This window comes from Rhamphochromis longiceps, linkage group LG4, assembly GCF_057381845.1.
Source record: "Rhamphochromis longiceps isolate RC_006_pf linkage group LG4, R_longiceps_female_GT1.1, whole genome shotgun sequence".
NCBI classification, from domain to species: Eukaryota; Metazoa; Chordata; class Actinopteri; order Cichliformes; family Cichlidae; genus Rhamphochromis; species Rhamphochromis longiceps.
In genome coordinates this window covers 21,934,970-21,954,256 of record NC_140560.1, presented here as the reverse complement: position 1 = coordinate 21,954,256, position 19,287 = coordinate 21,934,970, and the positions used below count along the sequence as shown (strand labels likewise).

The following is a 19,287-nucleotide window of genomic DNA, read 5'->3' as shown; positions in this document are numbered from 1 at the left end:
CTATCCAAATGTGCAGCAGAAATCAAGACTCATCATCCAGGCAACATTTTTACAGTCTCCTTTTGTCCAACGTTGGTGAATCCATGTGAACTGTATCCTGTTCTTAGCTGACAGCAGTGGTATTCGGTGTGGTCTTCTGCTACTGTAGCATGTCTACTTTAAACGTTTGACATGTTGTGTGTTCAGAGAAGCTCCTCTGCATACCTTAGTTGCAACAAGTGGGTATTTGCCTTCTTGTCAGCTTGAAGCAGTCTGGCCATTCTAGTCTGAGGCATTTTCTCCCAGAGAACTGCTGCTCACTAGATATCCTCTCTTTTCTTGGACTATTCTCTGAAACCCTGGTTGTGTGGGAAAATCCCAGCAGATCAAAAATTTCTGAAATATTTAGACGAGCTCATCTTGCACAAACAACCTTAATAAAAAAAAACCTCCTCCATTCCAATGCTTGGTTAGAACTTCAGCATGTCCTCTTGAGTTGGCACAGTTGCTGCCATGTGATTATATGATTAAAGATTTGCCTTCATGAGCAGTTGTGCAACCCAATGTGTACCTAATAAAGTGGCCAATGAGTATATGTACGCGTGTGCAGTTGAGTTGACCACCATGTCAGACAGACTGCTTTATACAGCACCAAAAGTACTTCACTCTTAAACACATCTGCTGGCTTGTTTAAGACTTAGTCAAAGTTCCTCCAATATAGTAGAATTAAAAATGACAAAACAGCTATATCTGAGATAACGGCAACAACTGCAGCTCGCCATTTTACCCTCTTAGGCTTTCTGTTGGATATTAATTGAATAAAACAAGCTTACCTTTCAGTACACCGTCACACTTTGTATCATTCCAGCTGGGCTCTCTGCAAGTCAACTCGTGCAAGCCAACCGATTCACAAATGTGTCATGAATGACTTGGGAATCAAAGCTTCTTCCACTTCCATTCCAAAAGATCAAACTCCACTTTTACCTCGTCCACGACACGGTGTAGTTAAAATGTAAGAGATTTATTACTCCACACAGGGAAGTCTTTTCACAACAGAGTCCCGTTGCCAGTAAAATAACTGTGATTGCTGAATGTGTTAAATGCATGTAAAATACACTAAAGATGTGGGCAGTGATAGTATGCTATCAAAGTAACATTGAGATTGTGTGTGTGTTCACGTCCAGGAGAGAAAAATGCAGATACAGGCTTATCTTACAAAGACAAAGGCTCATTAACACTGCACCTCAGTAGCAGAGATTAACTGGTTGCAGCAATGCCATGTGGAGCAGTAATCAGGTTGTAAGGACACGGGTATATGAGGTGTTTGATTTTGCCCTGGCATAAATACAGTCCATTCAGCATTCCTGTATAAAGACAGCTTAAGTTCTGAAGAAGACATTCACCCAAATGTGGATCTCACACAGCTCTTTATATTTGTCAGATTTAGATTACAATACAAAACACAGACTTAACACTTAGTAGGCCTTAAATGAACGCCAGTGCCTTAGAGGTTTACATTCTGTACTTTAGCCAGAACATTACAACTTATACCATTAGAAAACAAAGGTTTTACTGACTGCACACATAACTGTTACCGTAATAATTTGTCTTATGATTTCAAAAAATATTAGCTATAAGCTTCAGTTTTTACAAAGCACTGGAATATCTGAACAGCTGGTATACTGCGTTATTAGTTGTGTGTGAAAATGATATCAAATGCTGCTACACGATATGATATTTCGCCCTCTCAGTGGTATAACTCTATGGTCCCATCATATCACACATTCAGTAAAAGAAATACTTGGGTAATACATTAAAGTAACAAAGTGCTTTATAAATTGTAGCGTATGTTTTCTTCATATTCTGGCTTATTCTGTACAGTCCACACGCACAATATAATCCCTATTTACACTTTAATAGATATAACACCAAACAATGGACTACAGTTAAACATTCATTTATTGCACAGTGCCCGCTGTAAGATCCACATAATCCCACTTCGGCAATCTGTTATCAGTGTCTTCGAGACTGGAGCCAGTGTCACCTTTATATACGTACATGTTGGTAGGATAAGAAGTAAAGCATTATATAGGAGCAATGCAGAAACAAAATGAACAATCCAAAAAATAAATAAATCCTACTGGTATATTGGCACGGTTTGAGATGGAAAATTCCACCAACAGTGACTTTGAGCCAATGATTCATATACACAAGTTGGTAGGGTCAGGAGTTAAGCATTATACAACAGCAATACAAAAAAAAAATCTTACCACCACAGCTGGCATGGTAGAAAATGGAAAATTCCACTGAAACTAAAGGAGTGCTGCAAAGAAAGCATCCTAAGCTGAGGACTTACTTAAGAAAACAAGCATCACTTAGTAAAGAATTTAGGTTACATTCAGTGCGGTGGGCACCTTAAAAAGGTCAAACTAATTCAAAAACTGCTTTTTGTACTTTCATCTGAACCAACGAGTGTGAATATATTTAAATTAAATATCTATTTTTGGATCTATGTCTTAATCGTGGTTATGCCACAAAGATTTTATTAAATCATTGTCGTACCGCACTATGCAGGTGCTCAATGACCTAAACTTAGAGGGCTTAGAGAAATATTACTTAAACTATGCGATGTTACTGAGCAACTATCAAACAGCAGAGTTATCCTGAAGGTTAAACAAGGTTGCAGTCTACTGACTGGTCTTCATCATTGAAGATACATATAATATAGTACAACACTGGTCTAAAGCTACATTATCTGTCTTTGATGCCAATGTTTCTGCTTTTCCCTTCATCTAACTTGTTTTTTTTGCTTGGTATTGTGATGTGTGGTTTATGTGCTTGTATGTTAGTGTATTTATATACTGGTATATGTATATAGGATGTTTGTGTACTTGGGTATACTTTGTTCTGTATGAACAACTGCATGTTGTAATCTCCACACGTGCATGTGTGTTACCAGGCCAGCGGGGAGGCCATTCGTGGACTCCTGGGGCTTTTTGGGATTTCAGCAACTTGCTGATCACTCAGAGCTCTCTGTGGCAAAGAAATGCAGAAAAAAGATGATGCAGGATTTTCTTTTAATTTACTTTTATATACATCCTTTGTTTTTCCATGTAGTATTATTTTTAGTTTTTCTAACCAACTGCTTTGTTGCATGCATCCTGCTTATTGAAATATGTAATATTTCTAGATATATATTTGTATTTTTTGTGACAGTCGTTGTGCGTGCCTTATATGGACAAAAGTACTGGGCCACGTGTACAGTACACCTGCAGGAGGTGCTCAGCCATGGAAACCTATGCCATGAAGCTCCAGGTGCACAGTTTTTGCGCTGATGTTAATGATGTAGGTTGCACTGGTTGACTCTGCTCTTAACTTTATGTGGTCTGCCCCTTTGTAGCTGAGCTGCTGTGGTTCTTAAACACCTCCACTTTTCAATAACACCTTTTAGAGTTGATTGTGGAATATCTGGGAGGTGAGAAACTTCATGAACTGACTTATCCCACTGATGTTTATAAAAACCAGAAGGTACGGGCAGGTACTTGATTTTATACACCTGAAATCATAGACAAAGAGGTGTAGCCCTGTACTTTTATTCATGTGGTCTACTCACTACATAGAAATGTTAATAAACAGGTGTAAAAAAACAAAAAAATAATAAAAGTTTGATAAGTTTGAAAACCACAAGCACAGCAAAGTTCAAAAAGAAAAAGCAGCAGAGGAAAAAGGAAAAGCAAAGAGCTGCTGCACTTAACATACTGAACACTAAATGCAAATGACAGAAATATGCAAAACAGTGTTACATTTTTCAAAACTCTGCTTTTTTAAAATTTAAAGTATAGTATCTAAAACCTCCAATATCAAACATCTGGCGGGCTGGAACACGTTAATGAATGCTGAGTGTTTACAAAGTGGCCCTGCTAGTTTACATCATGAAGCTCATTATCAGTGCTGTAACCTAGCAGAGTGCTTTTTTGATTTAATGCAGACAGTGCTCATTACTAAACACAATGCACGGCCCTCTCTAAAAATAAAAACACTGGCAAAGCAGAAAATATAGCAAGTAATGAGGCAGTCATCAGATGATAACACAGTGCAACTGTTTATCTGCAACCTTTTAGGTTATGCATCACAAGCGGTTGAGCAAAAGCAACTGAGACGGCTGGGAGGGAACTACAAAGGAAATATGCTGCAGACACAACAAAGATAATCATTTGAATGAAGAATGGCTCAATATTTCCTGCTCACCTCAAACTTGTTTATGAATTCGGCAAAGATACCAAAGAAGGCCTCGGTATTTGTGGCTTTGCCGTCTTCTCCAAAGTAGGAGGCAGTCTTGCTGAATTCTTCCATGGCTCTCTGTTGGAGAGACTCCAGAGACTGGATTGCAGGATGACTGTTTTCCAGGAAATTCTTAACACCACAGAGTTAAGGCACAAAAATGTTTAATCTTATTTACTACATAGTGTTTTCTTTGTCCCCTGACCCCAGTGAGGGGGTTTTAAGGATACACTCATGACAACAGCAAAGCGGTCGTCAGAGGTCGCAGGCATCTTCTGACAAGCTGAGCGAATGTCCTGGATTGTGGTATGAAGGTCATTCAGATCGGAGGTGATGTTCCTCTGGTTTACTAAAAGCAGGTGTGCGTGCAACATAGGAAACCAGAGGCAAGAGGAAAAAGATGCTCAGAGACAAAAAGCAGATCTAGCCAAAATGAAAACAACCACTTAAATTTGACAATCGTGCCAGTACATTTTTGGCACTCTCAACGAATGTTAAAAGGCAAATGTATGTATCTACCTTTTGCTGCAAGTGGAACCATCGTAAGATCTTTGGAAAAATCCAACACATCCGGGAAATGTTGACATAGCGATTTAACCAGGATATGCAGAAATGTTGACTTCCCGTCCACTGTTTTAGTTGTGCTCAGCTGCACGCGATATTGTGGAGTCATAAAATACACATGCAAGCCCATACATAAATACTCCATAATATGTTAAATATCATTCGGTGTACCTCTGTAAGGAAGTTGATCTTAAAGCCTGTAGTTTTGTTGGTTTTAGGCTGGCTGTTATTCAAGTAGTTCCCCATCGCCAACACAAACTAAACAGGGCACAAATTAGTAAGCAGATCTGTTATTGTATCAACAGTAATTTATCTTGATCGTTAATTTTCACCCCTAGTTTATGAGTGTAATTTTTTTGCTCCAGTAATTTAATTTTTCTTCTTTTCTTCTTCTTTCACACAAAAAAGACATAATTTAGCGAATGTCCTTCTTTGCTTCTACAGTGACTCTGTCTCTTATCAGTATCTCACAGACTAGTCAAAAAAGTATGTGGTATTTTCATGTGTTTCTAATCTACAGTGACATAACCTTTCTGAACATAAGGGCTACCTCTAGTATTTTAGCTAGCTTCTTGCTGGTCTTCAGCTCCATGGAGGCGTTGTAAATACAGTCATATGCTCCTTTCAGCTCCTCTGTCTTCTCCTGAAGAGAACACTTGAAGAGGAGGCACTGGAGGCGGGTCTGGTACTCCGGTACTGATAACATCTGATATATGCACAACAGGCAGATCAAGATAAATGCAAGATCAATGAAACTCAAAAGTAGCCCGGTAACGGTAAACCAGAACTGTACCTGCAGCACAAACTGATCTGGCTCGCTCAGTTTGCTGGGGTCCTGTCTATACTCTTCATATTTTTTGACCTCCTCTGCATCGGGGGCATACAGTAGCAGCTGTTTAATGTGGGCTGGCTCCAGCCTGTCTGTGGCCATGTTCATCAAAATCTGACGCAGTTCCCCTGGAGACAGCTTCAGGTGGGCTATCAGGATGGCTAGAGGCAGAAGATAATCATCATCAAAGTACTTAACTCTGATTCACAGAGCTACAACTATGGTTTCTAACTTTCATCTTGACATCTTAATTACAAATGACATTTGAAAAATTGTATTAAAGGCAGTCATACTCACAGGCATTGTAAGCTTTCTTATGGGACAGAATTTCTATAACATCTTTCTTCTTGAAGGTTTCTAGCTGAGGGGATGGTTCTGGGGCAGGCACTGAAAATTAGACCGGGGAAGTTAAATGTCAAAATTTAGAAAGGTAGGTGAGAGAGACTGGACAAACAGATTTAGTCTAAATTTTCCTTTTACATAGCTTACATTGATTTCTTAGAGGCAAATTATATAGAGTACAATGACAGATCAAGCCAAGGTCCTTCAACCCAAAGAGGAAGCTGCCTCGTTCTTTGTTTAAAAATCTCTGTATCCTTGGACTGTGATTAAAGACATCTGAAAACCTGATATGTTGACGTATAATGTTGTCTTCCCATCAAATGAATCACTAATCAAAGTATTTTTCACTCTTTATACTGGGCTTCCCTATCTCTTATGAATATTTAGCTGTGCACACAGATAAAAGCACTCCAGTTAGGCACACAGCCCCTTATACTCACTGGCGCTCTTCTGTGTTCCAAAGTGCAGCTCCAGATCCAGATACTTCACCATGTCATGCAGTTTTTCATAGTCAGAATTTGCTCCCAACTGTTAGAAACACAATTTTTTTTAGTTTAAAAAAGGTCTAAATGTTATAGTTTTGCAAAATATTTTACATTTAGAATTCTAAATCTAAACTCGGTGGCACTTTGAGAAGCTTTGGCTTCCAATCAGAACTCACCTGTCCCCATATTGTCCCTTCTGAGTTTTCCACCTGCTCCCAGCGCAGCCTCTTTACACTCATATGGTTGGAGTCCATTCTGGACAGACTAGGTCTTGGTAGAGGTGGAGGGGAGCAGGGTGGGGGAAGAGGAGGAGGTGGTGGGGGCTCTAGGTGCTCCGTGGGGTCAGAAAGAGAGTGGGGGAGGGACTGGGGCTGGCTCTGGCTGTGGGATTGTGACTGGTGTTGAGATTGCAGCAAATGATGCGAGGGCTGTGACTGTGGGCGGGCAGTTTGGGTGGAGGACTGGGGGTGTTGAGGCAGTGGCTGAAAAGTGGAGAGGGTGGGTTGGTGTGGCTGCAGGGGTTGAAACGTGGAGAGAAGGGGCTGGGGCCTGTGAGGCTGCTGGGGAGGGTGGATGACCTGAATCTGGTGCTGGTAGTCCTGAGGAGGTGGCTGTGGGGTCATGTGATGGATGTGGTGGATCTGAGGAGTGCTGGAATGGTGGTGCGTCTGCTGGATAGAGTGGGGTCTCTGGGGGGAGGGTTTTGTGGGCTGGGGGTGGTGGGTTTGGTGGATCTGCTGCTCTTGGTGCCTCCCCTGCACCGACACTTCAGTTTGATGATGGCCCTTTAGACTTCTCCTGCTCTGATGGGAGTGGCCATCCCGATTTAGCTGAACTGGGAGGGATGCAGGCTCTTGCTGGGTTTGATGCAGAAGCTCTGTGGAGGAGTGATGGGGCTTGGGTTGGTGCATTTGATGAGCCTGATGAAGAAGCTCTGTAGAGGAGTGGTGCGCCTGGGGTTTATGAATTTGATGGAGCAGCTCAGTTGAGGAATGGTGGGGCTGTCCTCGATGCATCTGGTGGGCTTGGTGGAGAAGTTCGGTGGAGGAGTGGAGAGGCTGTATTTGCTGCATCTGTTGAGCCTGGTGCAGGAGCTCTGTTGACGAATGATGGGCCTTGGATTTGTGCATTTGGTGGAGCACTTCTGATGATGAGTAGTGGGCATGGACTTGCTGCATCTGTTGAAGCATCTCAGCAGATGAGTGGTGGGCCTGGGATTGCTGCAACTGGTGCAGCACCTCAGCTGAGGAATGATGAGCCGGGGCTTGGTGCATCTGGTGGAGCATCTCAGTTGAGGAATGGTGGGGTTGGGGTCTTACACTCTGATGACTTTGGTAGATGCCCTCTACGTACTGACCTTGTTGGCTGGGATGGCCTGTTGGTTGGGGTGACGGCTGGTGTGGGGGAGGCGCAGAACGGGACAGACGTCGGTGATGATGAGTCTGGTGGGCCTGCTGCTGCTGTGCTTGGCGCATCATGTAAAGAGGGTGGTTTGCGTGGTGATGGACGGAGTCTGGAGAGGGAAGAGGAGGTAAGGACTGAAGAGGAAGAGGTGAATGGGCTTTCTGCTGCGTTGGCTGGGCAGGCATCGAGTGGTGGCTCTGGTAGATCTGCTGCAGCTGTTGCTCTTGATACGCTTGCTGCTCCTTATAGGCTTGTCGCTCCTCATAGGCCTTTTGTTCCTGGTAGGCTTGAAGCTCCTCGAATGCTTTTTGCTCCTTGTAGGCTTGAAGCTCCTCGAATGCTTTTTGTTCCTTGTAGGCTTGACGCTGTTCATATGCTTTTTGCTCCTGGTAGGCTTGACGCTGCTCGTACGCTTGTCTTTCTTGGTAGGCCTGTTGCTCTTGGTACAACTGTTGCTCTTCAAAAGCTTTTTGCTCCTCGAATGCCTTCTGCTCTTCATAAGCCTGTCTCTCTTTGAAAAGTTTCTCTTGATAAGCTTGTTGTTCCTGCAAGGCCTGCTGCTCTTGCAGGAGTTGTTGTTCTTCAAAGGCTTTTTGCTCTTCATATGCCTGCCTCTCCTTATACGCCTGTTGCTCCTCATAGGCTTGCCTTTCCTGGTAGGCTTGTTGCTCTTGGTAGGCTTTTAGCTCTTGTATGGTAGCATGCACCTGTAGGTCTTCCCTTGTAGGGAGGACTTTATGCAAGGAGTGGCGTTTAGGTGGTGGATTACTGCGGGGAGGAGGTGGGGGAGGAGGGCCGGATTTCCGGCGGATGGGCACGTATGTTCTTGGGGAGTGTTCGGGAGTGTAGCTTAGTTGCTGCTGCTGTTGCTGCTGTTGGTGCTGCGGTTGACTCTGTGCAGGTGCTGGGGGCGGAGGAGGCGGAGGTGGATCATTGAACTGGACTGGTGGGGGTGGAGGAGGGGTCATGGGGGGTGGGGGAATGTGATCAGAGGAAGATGAGTAGGTCAGAGATGAGGCATTTTCTTCTCCACTGCTGCTCTGGACATCACTCGGGCTGCTGAGCTCTGGAGCGACAAATCCTCCACTTTCTTCTTCATCCACCACCAAATCGTCTTCATTATCATCATCCTCTTCATCTGGGAAGCCCATCTGCACAACATCCTGGCATTAACACCAATTACACTTCATTAGACCTAATGCCAAAGTGGATTTTTTTGGTACATTTGTCAAACTACAAGAGTTAACCAGAAATAAAATACATAAATGTGTAAGCAGGTTCTCTACAACCTCCTCAATGTATTTCAATGCAAATGCTGCAGTTAAGTTTTTAAATCCTTTACATGCTCTTTCATTTGAAGATTTATTTGTCAGGTCAACAACAGCTTGTGAACCTCTCTCTATGACACATATTATTCTATAAATTGTCTTTGATTTTAAAAACACCAAGGTCAAGGCAGTCCACCTATGAGAAAACCTTAAGATTGGCAGTAAATTTTAATGATGCTTTATGATGTTGTTTGAAGTCACAGAAACAACAGAAATTCACTGAGGGTAACAGACTATTCTGGTCAAAGATAATTTCATAATACTTTAAAATAAAGCACATAGAACCCTTTAAAACATGCAATTCTTAGTCACAAAAATAAAGAAAAGACAATTTTTATTCATCTTTCATGCTGGATTGAGCAAATATGACATGTTGTACTGCAAAAATAAAAATATAAGCAGATAACCTACTCCAAAATAGGAGCCAGAGGCATGAGACAGATTGACCTATACAACAAGAGAGACTAAACTGGTAAACTGTTGAAATCTTATATTAAACAAACTGGGGAAACATGTCCCAGCATCTTTTATTACAAACACAGAACAATGTCTTTGTGTGTCCTGTGCTTTGTGGCCACAAAGGATTTAACAGGCATTTTATTTTTTACTGCATAAAGCACCTTGTAGAAATTAAAGGAGTTTTGATTACTGTGAAAAGTTAAACATTAGTTTTCCCAGTAGCTAAACAGTTACTCGATGATAATTTCATTTCAGTGCTTTGCAAAATTGGTGCAGTGTTAATGTGATTCTACCTCTTCATAGTCGTTTTCAGGAGTCAAGAAGTCATCGACAATTGCCACCCTCTGTCCCAGCTGCTCGCTCAGTGCATCCAGAAAGCGGTCCGTGTCTTCAGAGCGAGGCGGTTTGGAGAAGGTGTAACGGCGCTTGCTGCTGCGGTGAGCAGGGGGGCTAGACGGGTAGTCAGGGGGTTCTGGAGGTGAGGGAGGGGGACTGTCAAGGCTGATGTAAGGGTTGGACTCCCCACTGGTCTGGCTTGTTAACCCTGATGGGTAGAACTGGGATTGTGGGGGGCTGGGGAGAGGCTCCGGCCAGGATGTATGGGATGAAGGGCCTTTGCGGCTACCTAGGACAAGGAAATGATATATTGTAATGATGACAACAGAATCTTGGCTTTCTTAATTATGTTGAAATGTAGCAGTTAAAAGAAATGTCTCTTTAATGATACCTTGCAGTCAGTGAATTATGAGAACAAATACAAGTAATGATTCTCGTGTTCATATTACATACAGTAGTTACATTACTATCAGAGAAATCTAATTTTTGACTGACAGGTGTACTTAATGGTGTGTTTTCTAGTTCCACATCCACCATCACCAAATATGTATGCAGCTCAGTGTTCAATGACAGCACTTTGTTACTGATGTAAAATTTTTAAATCGTCAGAGCCTAACCCAGTGTGATCCAGATTTAATTTGTGAGGACTGCTCTGATCCTTCCCACGTGGGTCATAAAAAAAAATAAATTAGCCCTTGGGAAAAGAATTTTTTGAGGAGATTAAATTTTGTATTTGTCTCAAACCTCTGCTCTGCTGTGTATTTATGTACAGCAGGAAAACAAATCTGTTCGTTTAACCCAGGATTTTTGTATATATTTCTTTTTCTGCAGCCCTTTTTTGTCATTCCCCTTCACTTCTATGTTTTCCCTAAAATCTCTCTCCCTCACACACACACACACACACACACACACACACACACACACACACACACACACACACACAAACGTTACCTAGGTGGTTGCTAGGTAACGTGACAACGCCCCAATAATATGTGACACCGATAAGAAATTTCAGGGCTCTAAGATGTACCTGTGTGTCAGGTTTGGGTGCTCAGCTCCTGATCATATAGGAGGTTTTCATGATGTACAGACAGATGGAGATTTTGTGTATTAGAGTAAGATTCCACTCCAGCTCCAAATGCAAACGTCTACAATCAGCTACCTGTGTTAAGGTGTATCGTAGGGGATGCCGTGCGTGACGGAGGGTCCAGATCCAGCAAACTCTCAGGGGCAGGAGGCGGGCGGCTCTTCAGAGACTTGGACCTCTTGGCTGAATACATGTTCTCCAGTTCAGCGTACACTGCTGACAGCTTACATGGTGAAAATGTGCAAACGAATATATAAATATATATATACTGGTTTGAGAATTCTTATCCTAACTCTTTAATTGCCATTATTATATGCATCTTGTCTCATTAAAATGGGCATGGCTACGTACATTAGTGAGGTTGTTGGGAGTTTCAGGGAGAGAGGTACCATCCCCTGACTGTCTCTCTCCTGGAGCTAGCCTCATCCCCGTCTCCAGTAATGGCTCTGCACGGTGGCCTATGATAACACAACCATTGGAAGAACTTAGACTCTTATGAGTGAGATAGACCCAAATATAGATTCCAGCTTTGCATGTGTTGTTAGTATTTGGGCTTTGGGTGGCTTGTGAGTTAGTGAGCAGAGTGAGTGAGATCAGCAAAGAAATATACTGGATTTAGACTGATGTTACTACATGACTGCATGGGATCATGTTAAATACATTAAATAATACATTAAATATGCAAATGTAAAAGCATGTAGTGATTTCAACAAAACTGTTCATATAAAAGAAGCTTGAAGAAAATTTAATTCTGATCAATAAGTGAATTTAAACAGGACCGTGTGGACAGGCACAATGATAACAATATCAGTGCTAATGGCGTCATGATCATGATAGGAGTCAAGCGTGCCGAGGTGGTCGGGGTGTTAATGTTGCTGCTGATGATGACAGAGACAGTAAAGTTCAGTACCCATGCCCAAGTGTGTACCAATGACCAGGTCATCAGAGCTACGTCCCCTCACACTGCTCCTGTACGTGGTCCCTGTCACCCTCATGGAACTGCTACGGCGGTGGGGCTCAGGGACAACCTCGGGCTCCGGAGGAGGGGGAGGTGGTGGTGGTGGAGGTGGAACTGGAACACACACACATGTATTTGCAATGCAGGAGTGTAAGGGGCTGCAGCACCTGGGTTGATTGCATTTCACCGAACTAGCGATTCTATTTAAGATCCCCAAAAATGACCCGTGATTATCGTCAGGACATACGTCTCTGCAGATTCTCAGTCATCCTGGTCATAGTAGTCCTAAGAGCTTGAAACGAAGTCGACTGACTTCTTTAAGTTGTTTGGAGATGTTCAAGAAGCTTCTTCGGTTCTTAAACCAAAAGATGGTGAGTCCCACAAATTGGAAAAATTGGGAAACTGTCTCTGAGGAGGTGGTCATTATGCATCGTAACATGAGCCAAGCCAAGCCATGAGTCATTGCTACCAGAGGCTTCGAATGAAACCACAGTGAGTGGCGTATCGATTCTCAGCCTTCCTATCATATGACCTGTTGAGATCACCTGACACAAGATGTGAATGGGGGTTGAGCTGCCTTAGATGGAATCTCAAAAATGCATTGTAGGTGGCTGACAGTTGGTGTCGTAAGCATCACCTCTGTTCAAAGATGGTGATTCACAGCGGACATAGATGACCTCTTTTACTCCTCTTCTCGGTCCAAAATGTGAGCACTGGCATCCTCAAAAGAGTGACCTTTGTCCTTTAGGTGCAGATGTACAGATGAATCTTGTCCTGTCGAGGTGGCTCTTCTATGCTGTGCGATGTGTTTATGGAGCGGCTGCTTGGGTTCTCCAATGTAGAGGTCTGAGCACTCCTCGCTGCACTGCACAGCATACACTACATTGTTTAGCTTGTGTTTGGGAGTTTTGTCCTTGGGATGAACCAGTTTTTGTCTGAGTGTGTGGTTGGGTCTAAAGTGCACTGGGATGTTGTGCTTCAAGGGAACTTTTTCTGCCCGATTCGTCCCGATCACCCCAAGTTTGTGTTCCAGAGGGTGGTGGGAGTCAAAGAGTAGGTACTGGTCTGTGTGGGCTTCCAGTAAACTTCAATGTTGAGGCTTCCATCCTCCGTAATACAACAGCACAGCCAGAAACATTAAATTATTATCTTTGTATTAACTTTGCATCTTCCCTGGGGGACTTGTGAAGGCTTTGTGTTCTTGAGTTTTGATTTTGACCCAGGTGTCACTGATGTATCTGTACCAGTGGCTAGGTGCTGTCTCTGTGAAAGAGCCAAGAGCTTTACTTTCCACTTCCTCCATGCAAAGGTTGGCTGCAATGGGTCTTGCTGGCAGTCTCCACTGCTTCATTTGAAGTTATGTGAAAAGTGAGACCACATCAAAGGACACTGCCGTTTCATTAGAAGAGTCTCCATCTCACACACAAACACATTTTCATAATCCATATGTAATACCAAGTGTCATAAAAATGTAAACTACAACAAATTTGTGCACTTACCTGGGGATTTGTATCCAAGAAAACGTGAAATCTTGCTCTGGCAGTGCTCTTGCTCTTCATACGTAAGCAGCTGGTAAACAAACTGCCAGATCACCTGTTTTGCTGGAGTGTCCAGCACTGGGAACACATCCACGATCAGAGTGTCAACATTCCTGTCATTGAAGCACAGGCAACGGGACAGAGATCACCTGGCTGTCCAGTTAGAGGTCAAAGGAATTAGAGGGTAACAGGAAAATTTGAACTCAGGTGTATGGCCATCATCTATGTAGTTGGCCCAAGTTATTGAACTGAACTGAAATCCAAACCCACAACTTAATTTGCTTCTAGCTGAGCAAAATACAACCATATTAATATATTACTAGCAATATTATTGAGTCACTAGCTTTCTCTGTCTCCCCCTTATACAGTACACAATCTATGGTCTCTATTAGGGGTGCGACGATACTCGTATCGATATTGAACCGTTTGATACAGTGCTTTCGGTTCGGTACGCATATGTATCGAACAATACAACATTTGTAATTTATTTTATCAACTTTCCTTCTGACGATGCTGTCTGTGTTGAGCGCTCAGTGAATCTGCGTTCGACTACTGCCTAGGCTGCACTGTCGAGCGCAGATCCACTAAGCGTTCAACACAGACAGGATCGTTAGAAGGAAGAGTGCAGGGCAAGCTAGCGAGACAGAAGTTAAGCTCTCCTTGCAACATGGCAAATTGAACCTCCCCCACCCTCATTCAGATCTGGCGTTTGGAATTATTTTGGTTTTCATGTGACGTATGACCCTGAAGGTAAGCGCATCATGGACTAAAGTAAAACAGTATGTTGGATGTGCCACGCAATGCTCAATTACATGGGTGGGAACTAGTGCGTTAGCGCAGTTAGCTTAACGTGTTGGCTGTCTAGCCCCATGCAGGGGTAGCTCGTTAACGGAGATTTGCCATGTTGTGGCGTTAACGTCATTTCAACGAGATTAACGCTGACAGCACTAGTGGGAACACAACGAATATGACTGCACATTTACACCGACATCATCCTAGTGCAAAGACAAGTGGAAGCAGACAAAAACAACAAGCATGCATGCTACAAACTTTACCCGAGTCATTTAGACAGCCGTTAGCACATGATTCTCCTTATGGGGACCTGATATGTTTAATATTGTGGCGAGCTCAGACAAGGAGGAGACAGAGGTGTCGTTTGGTCTTGCTTCCCGTGAGCTAGCCAGGGAGCACAGCCGTTTATTGACATCTGCAGAAGAACACTGCCGCTAGCTAACTGCTCAGCGCAACCGCACAGCAACAACAACACACAGAGCGCCCTCTGACCCCGGAAGGACACACCGTGGCAGCGAGAAGGCGTCACCCGTCACTATGGCAACATAAACAAAACATAACTGTACAAACAGAACCCCGAACAGCCCTGACCCGCTACATAGCCCCCACCTAAGGGGTCAGTCGTCCCCGACGACCCCATTACCCCACACAAAGTCCTGCAAATGTCCAGGTGCCTTCTTTTGGCGCACCGGCTGGTCACCACCGGCGGGGGAAAAGTCACTCGGGTCAGAACATGGGGTGCCACTAGTGATGGGACGTTCTGTATCGAGGCTTCGGAGCGTGTGTCGAGTAATGGAGGGGGCGTTTCCGCGAAGCGCGTATCGAGGCTTGCTTCATTTATGGGAGGAGCTGAAAATGATGACGTCCGAAGCCTCGCTGCCCGGCTGTACCACGTGACTGGTTCATGAAGTGGTTCGAACTTTGCCGCGAGATATGACAGCGATATAAACCCCTCAGACTTCATTCACAATGTGGGTGTTTGATGGAGAGTTGCGGTTAGTGAGAGTTTGGAGACCGTTTGGAGGTTTATGAGAGTGAGGAGAGAAAGTCAGGAGAGAATGGAGCCAGCTAAGAAGAGGAGGATGTCCTCCCCTGTGTGGGAACATTTTGATCTTATTCCTCCCAACAAGGTATGTAAATTTCTACAGAAGATGTATTTTCATGATACTGATGGTGCAATACAATTTATGTTGAGCTGTCTTGACTTTTGTACAAGGTGAAGTGTTTGCTATGTGCCAGGGAGCTGGGATATAACAACAACACCTCATCCATGCTTAGGCACTACAGAGCTTTGCATGAGAATAAGGGGGACACCGATTGTGGAGCAAGACCAGGTGAGCCATCAAATGCCATGATAATATAGCATGCAGTAATGTTACTAAATGATATAACAATATTATACAACTGTTATAAGTTACGTATGTGATATTTATATTTGTGCTTTGTCTTTATTGTCTTTCCTCAGGAGAACAATCTCAAATAGATGAAGACCTGGTCAGCATGGTGATTGAGGACTCCCAGCCATTTAGCATTGTGGAGGACAAAGGATTCAAAAGATTTGTTAAATCATTAAATCCTAGCTATGTTCTCCCCACTAAAAAGGTCATAAAAGCAGTGAAAATTTAGTTTTTACAGAATAAAATGTGAACAGGCAGGACTGAGGCTCAAAGCCTCAGTGTGTAGCTGTCCATACCTCAACGTTACAAAAGCACAACCACTGTCCACACCCCAACCACACCTCACCTCACAGTAAATGATCATTTCCATTTCAAGCATTTCCAAATAATCATTTCCCATACTGCCACTATAAATATACACAGTATACTGCCATCACTACAATATACATGTTTTACACACTCCTTTTGTTGTTGACATTTACAGGCTGTGTGCAAAATGCCACACTCTTCAAATTCATGCCAGCTATTATTTTTACGTCCAGTAGGTGTCCTGCTAGAGCAAATGAAGCTTCATGAAGCTTCGCGTTGGGGTGAACCAATTGGATGAAAAGCTTCAGTGCTTCATGGGGCTTCATCTGCCCATCACTAGGTGCCACCATCATCCCACTTCTGACACCAATGTGGCGAGCTCAGACAACGAGGAGACGGAGGTGTCGTTTGGTCTTGCTTCCCGTGAGCTAGCCAGGGAGCACAGCCGTTTATTGACATCTGCAGAAGAACACTGCCGCTAGCTAACTGCTCAGCGCGGCAACCGCACAGCAACAACAACAACAACACACAGGGCGCCCTCTGACCCCGGAAGGACACACCGTCGCAGCGAGAGGGCGTCACCCGTCACTATGGCAACATAAACAAAACATAACTGTACAAACAGAACCCCCAACAGCCCTGACCCGCTACAATATGCTGCTGAGAATATAGCCCAGAAGAAGCGTATAGTATAGCTTTTATTTTGGAAAGAGCCATTTCTCTGTAATAAACTCTCTTTTCCAAAGATGAATGATTCCTCAATCAGATGCAGGTGTTACCGCGCCAGATCCGCGGCCCCGAACCATAGTAAGGAAACCTCTGGCAGTTACTTGAAGGTTCCGTAACTGACTCGTAGCCGGTGTTGTGCCAATCACTTTTTGGCACAACACCGGCAACAGCTTACTATACAGGTCAACTCCGCTAGCAAAAAGATCGAAGGAGGCGTAGGAAACTGCTTCACCGAACTTTATTTCTTCTCTAAGGCACGAACACCACGTACAGTGGGCTGAAACAGTTTACTCACCGCGAGCATCGCCGACACAACTCTGGCTGTTGAGGGAGTTATTATATTCCTTTTATTTGTTTTCTTTTCGTCTCTTCTGTAGCTAACCGTTACCTTTTCCCCTTCTCCGCTCTCTCTCTCTTCACACACACACACACCAGGCAGTCCCGCTACACACATCCCGAATACATTTCCCATCAGGCTTCATCCTTAAAGGGCCATGCCTGTAACACAGGGCTTGCAAAATCGCTAGCCCGACGTCCCGGGGCTAGCGATTTTTCCAGTCGGGCTACCAAAATCTATCTCTGCCCTGCCCGTCGGGCTATTGTAGGAAGAAAATATATGTCAATGCTTTTGCATTCTTTAGGAAATGTAGCTGGGTAATTATGTCATTGGCATCAGTGAGCCACTGTCAATATGTGACATATTGAAATCGCGTTTGAATTTGCGCTTGTTTTTTGCTTTCACTTTGCAAATGTCCAGGTCACGACCGGAGGGGGAAAAGTCACTCGGGTCAGAACATGGGGTGCCACCATCATCCCACTTCTGACACCAATGTGGCGAGCTCAGACAACGAGGAGACGGAGTTGTCGTTTGGTCTTGCTTCCCGTGAGCTAGCCAGGGAGCACAGCCGTTTATTGACATCTGCAGAAGAACACTGCCGCTAGCTAACTGCTCAGCGCGGCAACCGCACAGCAACAACAACAACAACAACACACAGGGCGCCCTCTGACCCCGGAAGGACACACCGTCGCAGCGAGAGGGCGTCACCCGTCACTATGGCAACATAAACAAAACATAACTGTACAAACAGAACCCTGAACAGCCCTGACCCGCTACAATATGCTGCTGAGAATATAGCCCAGAAGAAGCGGATAGTATAGCTTTTATTTTGGAAAGAGCCATTTCTCTGTAATAAACTCTCTTTTCCAAAGATGAGTGATTCCTCAATCAGATACAGGGCTTGCAAAATCGCTAGCCCCGGGACGTCGGGCTACCAAAATCTATCTCTGCCCTGCCCGTTGGGCTATTGTAGGAAGGAAAAATATATGTCAATGCTTTTGCATTCTTTCGGAAATGTAGCTGGGTAATTGTCATTGGCATCGATGAGCCACTGTCAATATGTGACATATTGAAATCGCGTTTGAATTTGCGCTCGTCTTTTGCTTTCACTTTGCAATCGCGCGAACTGTGTATAGAGAGCGACAGCACTGATTGGTGAGTGATGATAATTTGCGCACCAATTCCTCTGACATCGTCTTATCAATCGTTAGCTTACTATGCAAACATGACAAGTGAAATCTCCCGCAGCAAGCTTAAACATATGAGAGGTTGATCGCACAGAGAATCGCTGACCTGTGTGTGTGTGTGTGTGTGTGTGTGTGTGTGTGTGTGTGTGTGTGTGTGTGTGTGTGTGTGTGTGTGTGTGTGTGTGTGTGTGTGTGTGTGTGTGTGTGTGTGTAAAAGCAGCAGGATATACATTTTAGTTCTGCTGAGCCAAATAAGACAGGTCAGGGTGAAGAAGTGACAGCCAAAGAAAAGCTTACCACAAAACGGAAAAGTTATGACAAATCAGACTATAAGGCAAAAAGAAAGTGCAGCTTTATGGTTTCATGGACAAAATAATTTCTGTGGCTGCAATATGACGAGCTAAATAACCAGGGCTGCACATAAGTGGTCCGCAGGTGCGCATTCGCTGTCAAAATAAAATAAAAAAACGCGCACAAGATAAGAAGTTGCAACGCGTGTTTGCATACATAAGATTTTCTGGAGGAGGACAGACATTTGTTTAGAACTCTTAAAGATGTCGAAGAAGCTCCTTTAAGCAATTACTTTGGTGTTCCTCCACCTCCAAAGAAATGTCACAAAAGAAGCGCGTATTCTCGGAAAAGTGGTTGCAGGTGGTGAGCTGGCTTCAAACAAATGATGAACGCACAGAGATGTGGTGCGGAATGTGCCGTGAAAATCTCACTCTAGCGGACAAAAACAGTGCTTTTTATATGGATGCAAACTTGCGTTGCAACTTCTTATCTGGTGCGCGTCTTTTATTTTGACAGCGAATGCGCACATGCGGACCACTTATGTGCACCCGTGTAAATAACATAATGTTCTGCCGGGTGTGTTGTTGGTTTTCTCTCGATTTCTGAGTCGACAAGCGCCTTTGTTACTGGGACCAGTCATTTTAAGAAAGGCCCC

At 43.8% G+C, this 19,287-nt stretch overlaps 1 protein-coding gene and 1 long non-coding RNA gene across 2 annotated transcripts in view; one reads left to right on the top strand and one right to left on the bottom strand.

The window, feature by feature from the left end:
- Positions 1-2,879: 2,879 nt before the first annotated feature.
- grid2ipa (glutamate receptor, ionotropic, delta 2 (Grid2) interacting protein, a) overlaps positions 2,880-19,287 on the bottom strand; it is a 30,535-nt gene continuing 14,127 nt past the window's right edge. The window contains exons 9-23 of the mRNA XM_085405349.1: positions 13,552-13,703; positions 12,005-12,166; positions 11,446-11,552; positions 11,170-11,317; positions 9,965-10,296; positions 6,657-9,047; positions 6,436-6,523; positions 5,951-6,040; positions 5,618-5,814; positions 5,375-5,530; positions 4,996-5,082; positions 4,780-4,909; positions 4,491-4,609; positions 4,228-4,392; positions 2,880-3,012 (exon numbers count right to left, since the gene is read on the bottom strand). Coding sequence (XP_085261475.1) covers positions 2,932-3,012; positions 4,228-4,392; positions 4,491-4,609; positions 4,780-4,909; positions 4,996-5,082; positions 5,375-5,530; positions 5,618-5,814; positions 5,951-6,040; positions 6,436-6,523; positions 6,657-9,047; positions 9,965-10,296; positions 11,170-11,317; positions 11,446-11,552; positions 12,005-12,166; positions 13,552-13,703 — 4,405 coding nt within the window. The 3' untranslated portion in view covers positions 2,880-2,931. The remainder of the gene's footprint in view (positions 3,013-4,227; positions 4,393-4,490; positions 4,610-4,779; positions 4,910-4,995; positions 5,083-5,374; positions 5,531-5,617; positions 5,815-5,950; positions 6,041-6,435; positions 6,524-6,656; positions 9,048-9,964; positions 10,297-11,169; positions 11,318-11,445; positions 11,553-12,004; positions 12,167-13,551; positions 13,704-19,287) is intronic.
- Positions 15,129-15,980, top strand: LOC146671554 (uncharacterized). The gene is made up of 3 exons (XR_014911471.1): positions 15,129-15,512; positions 15,599-15,716; positions 15,848-15,980. It is a non-coding gene; the product is annotated as an uncharacterized LOC146671554 (long non-coding RNA).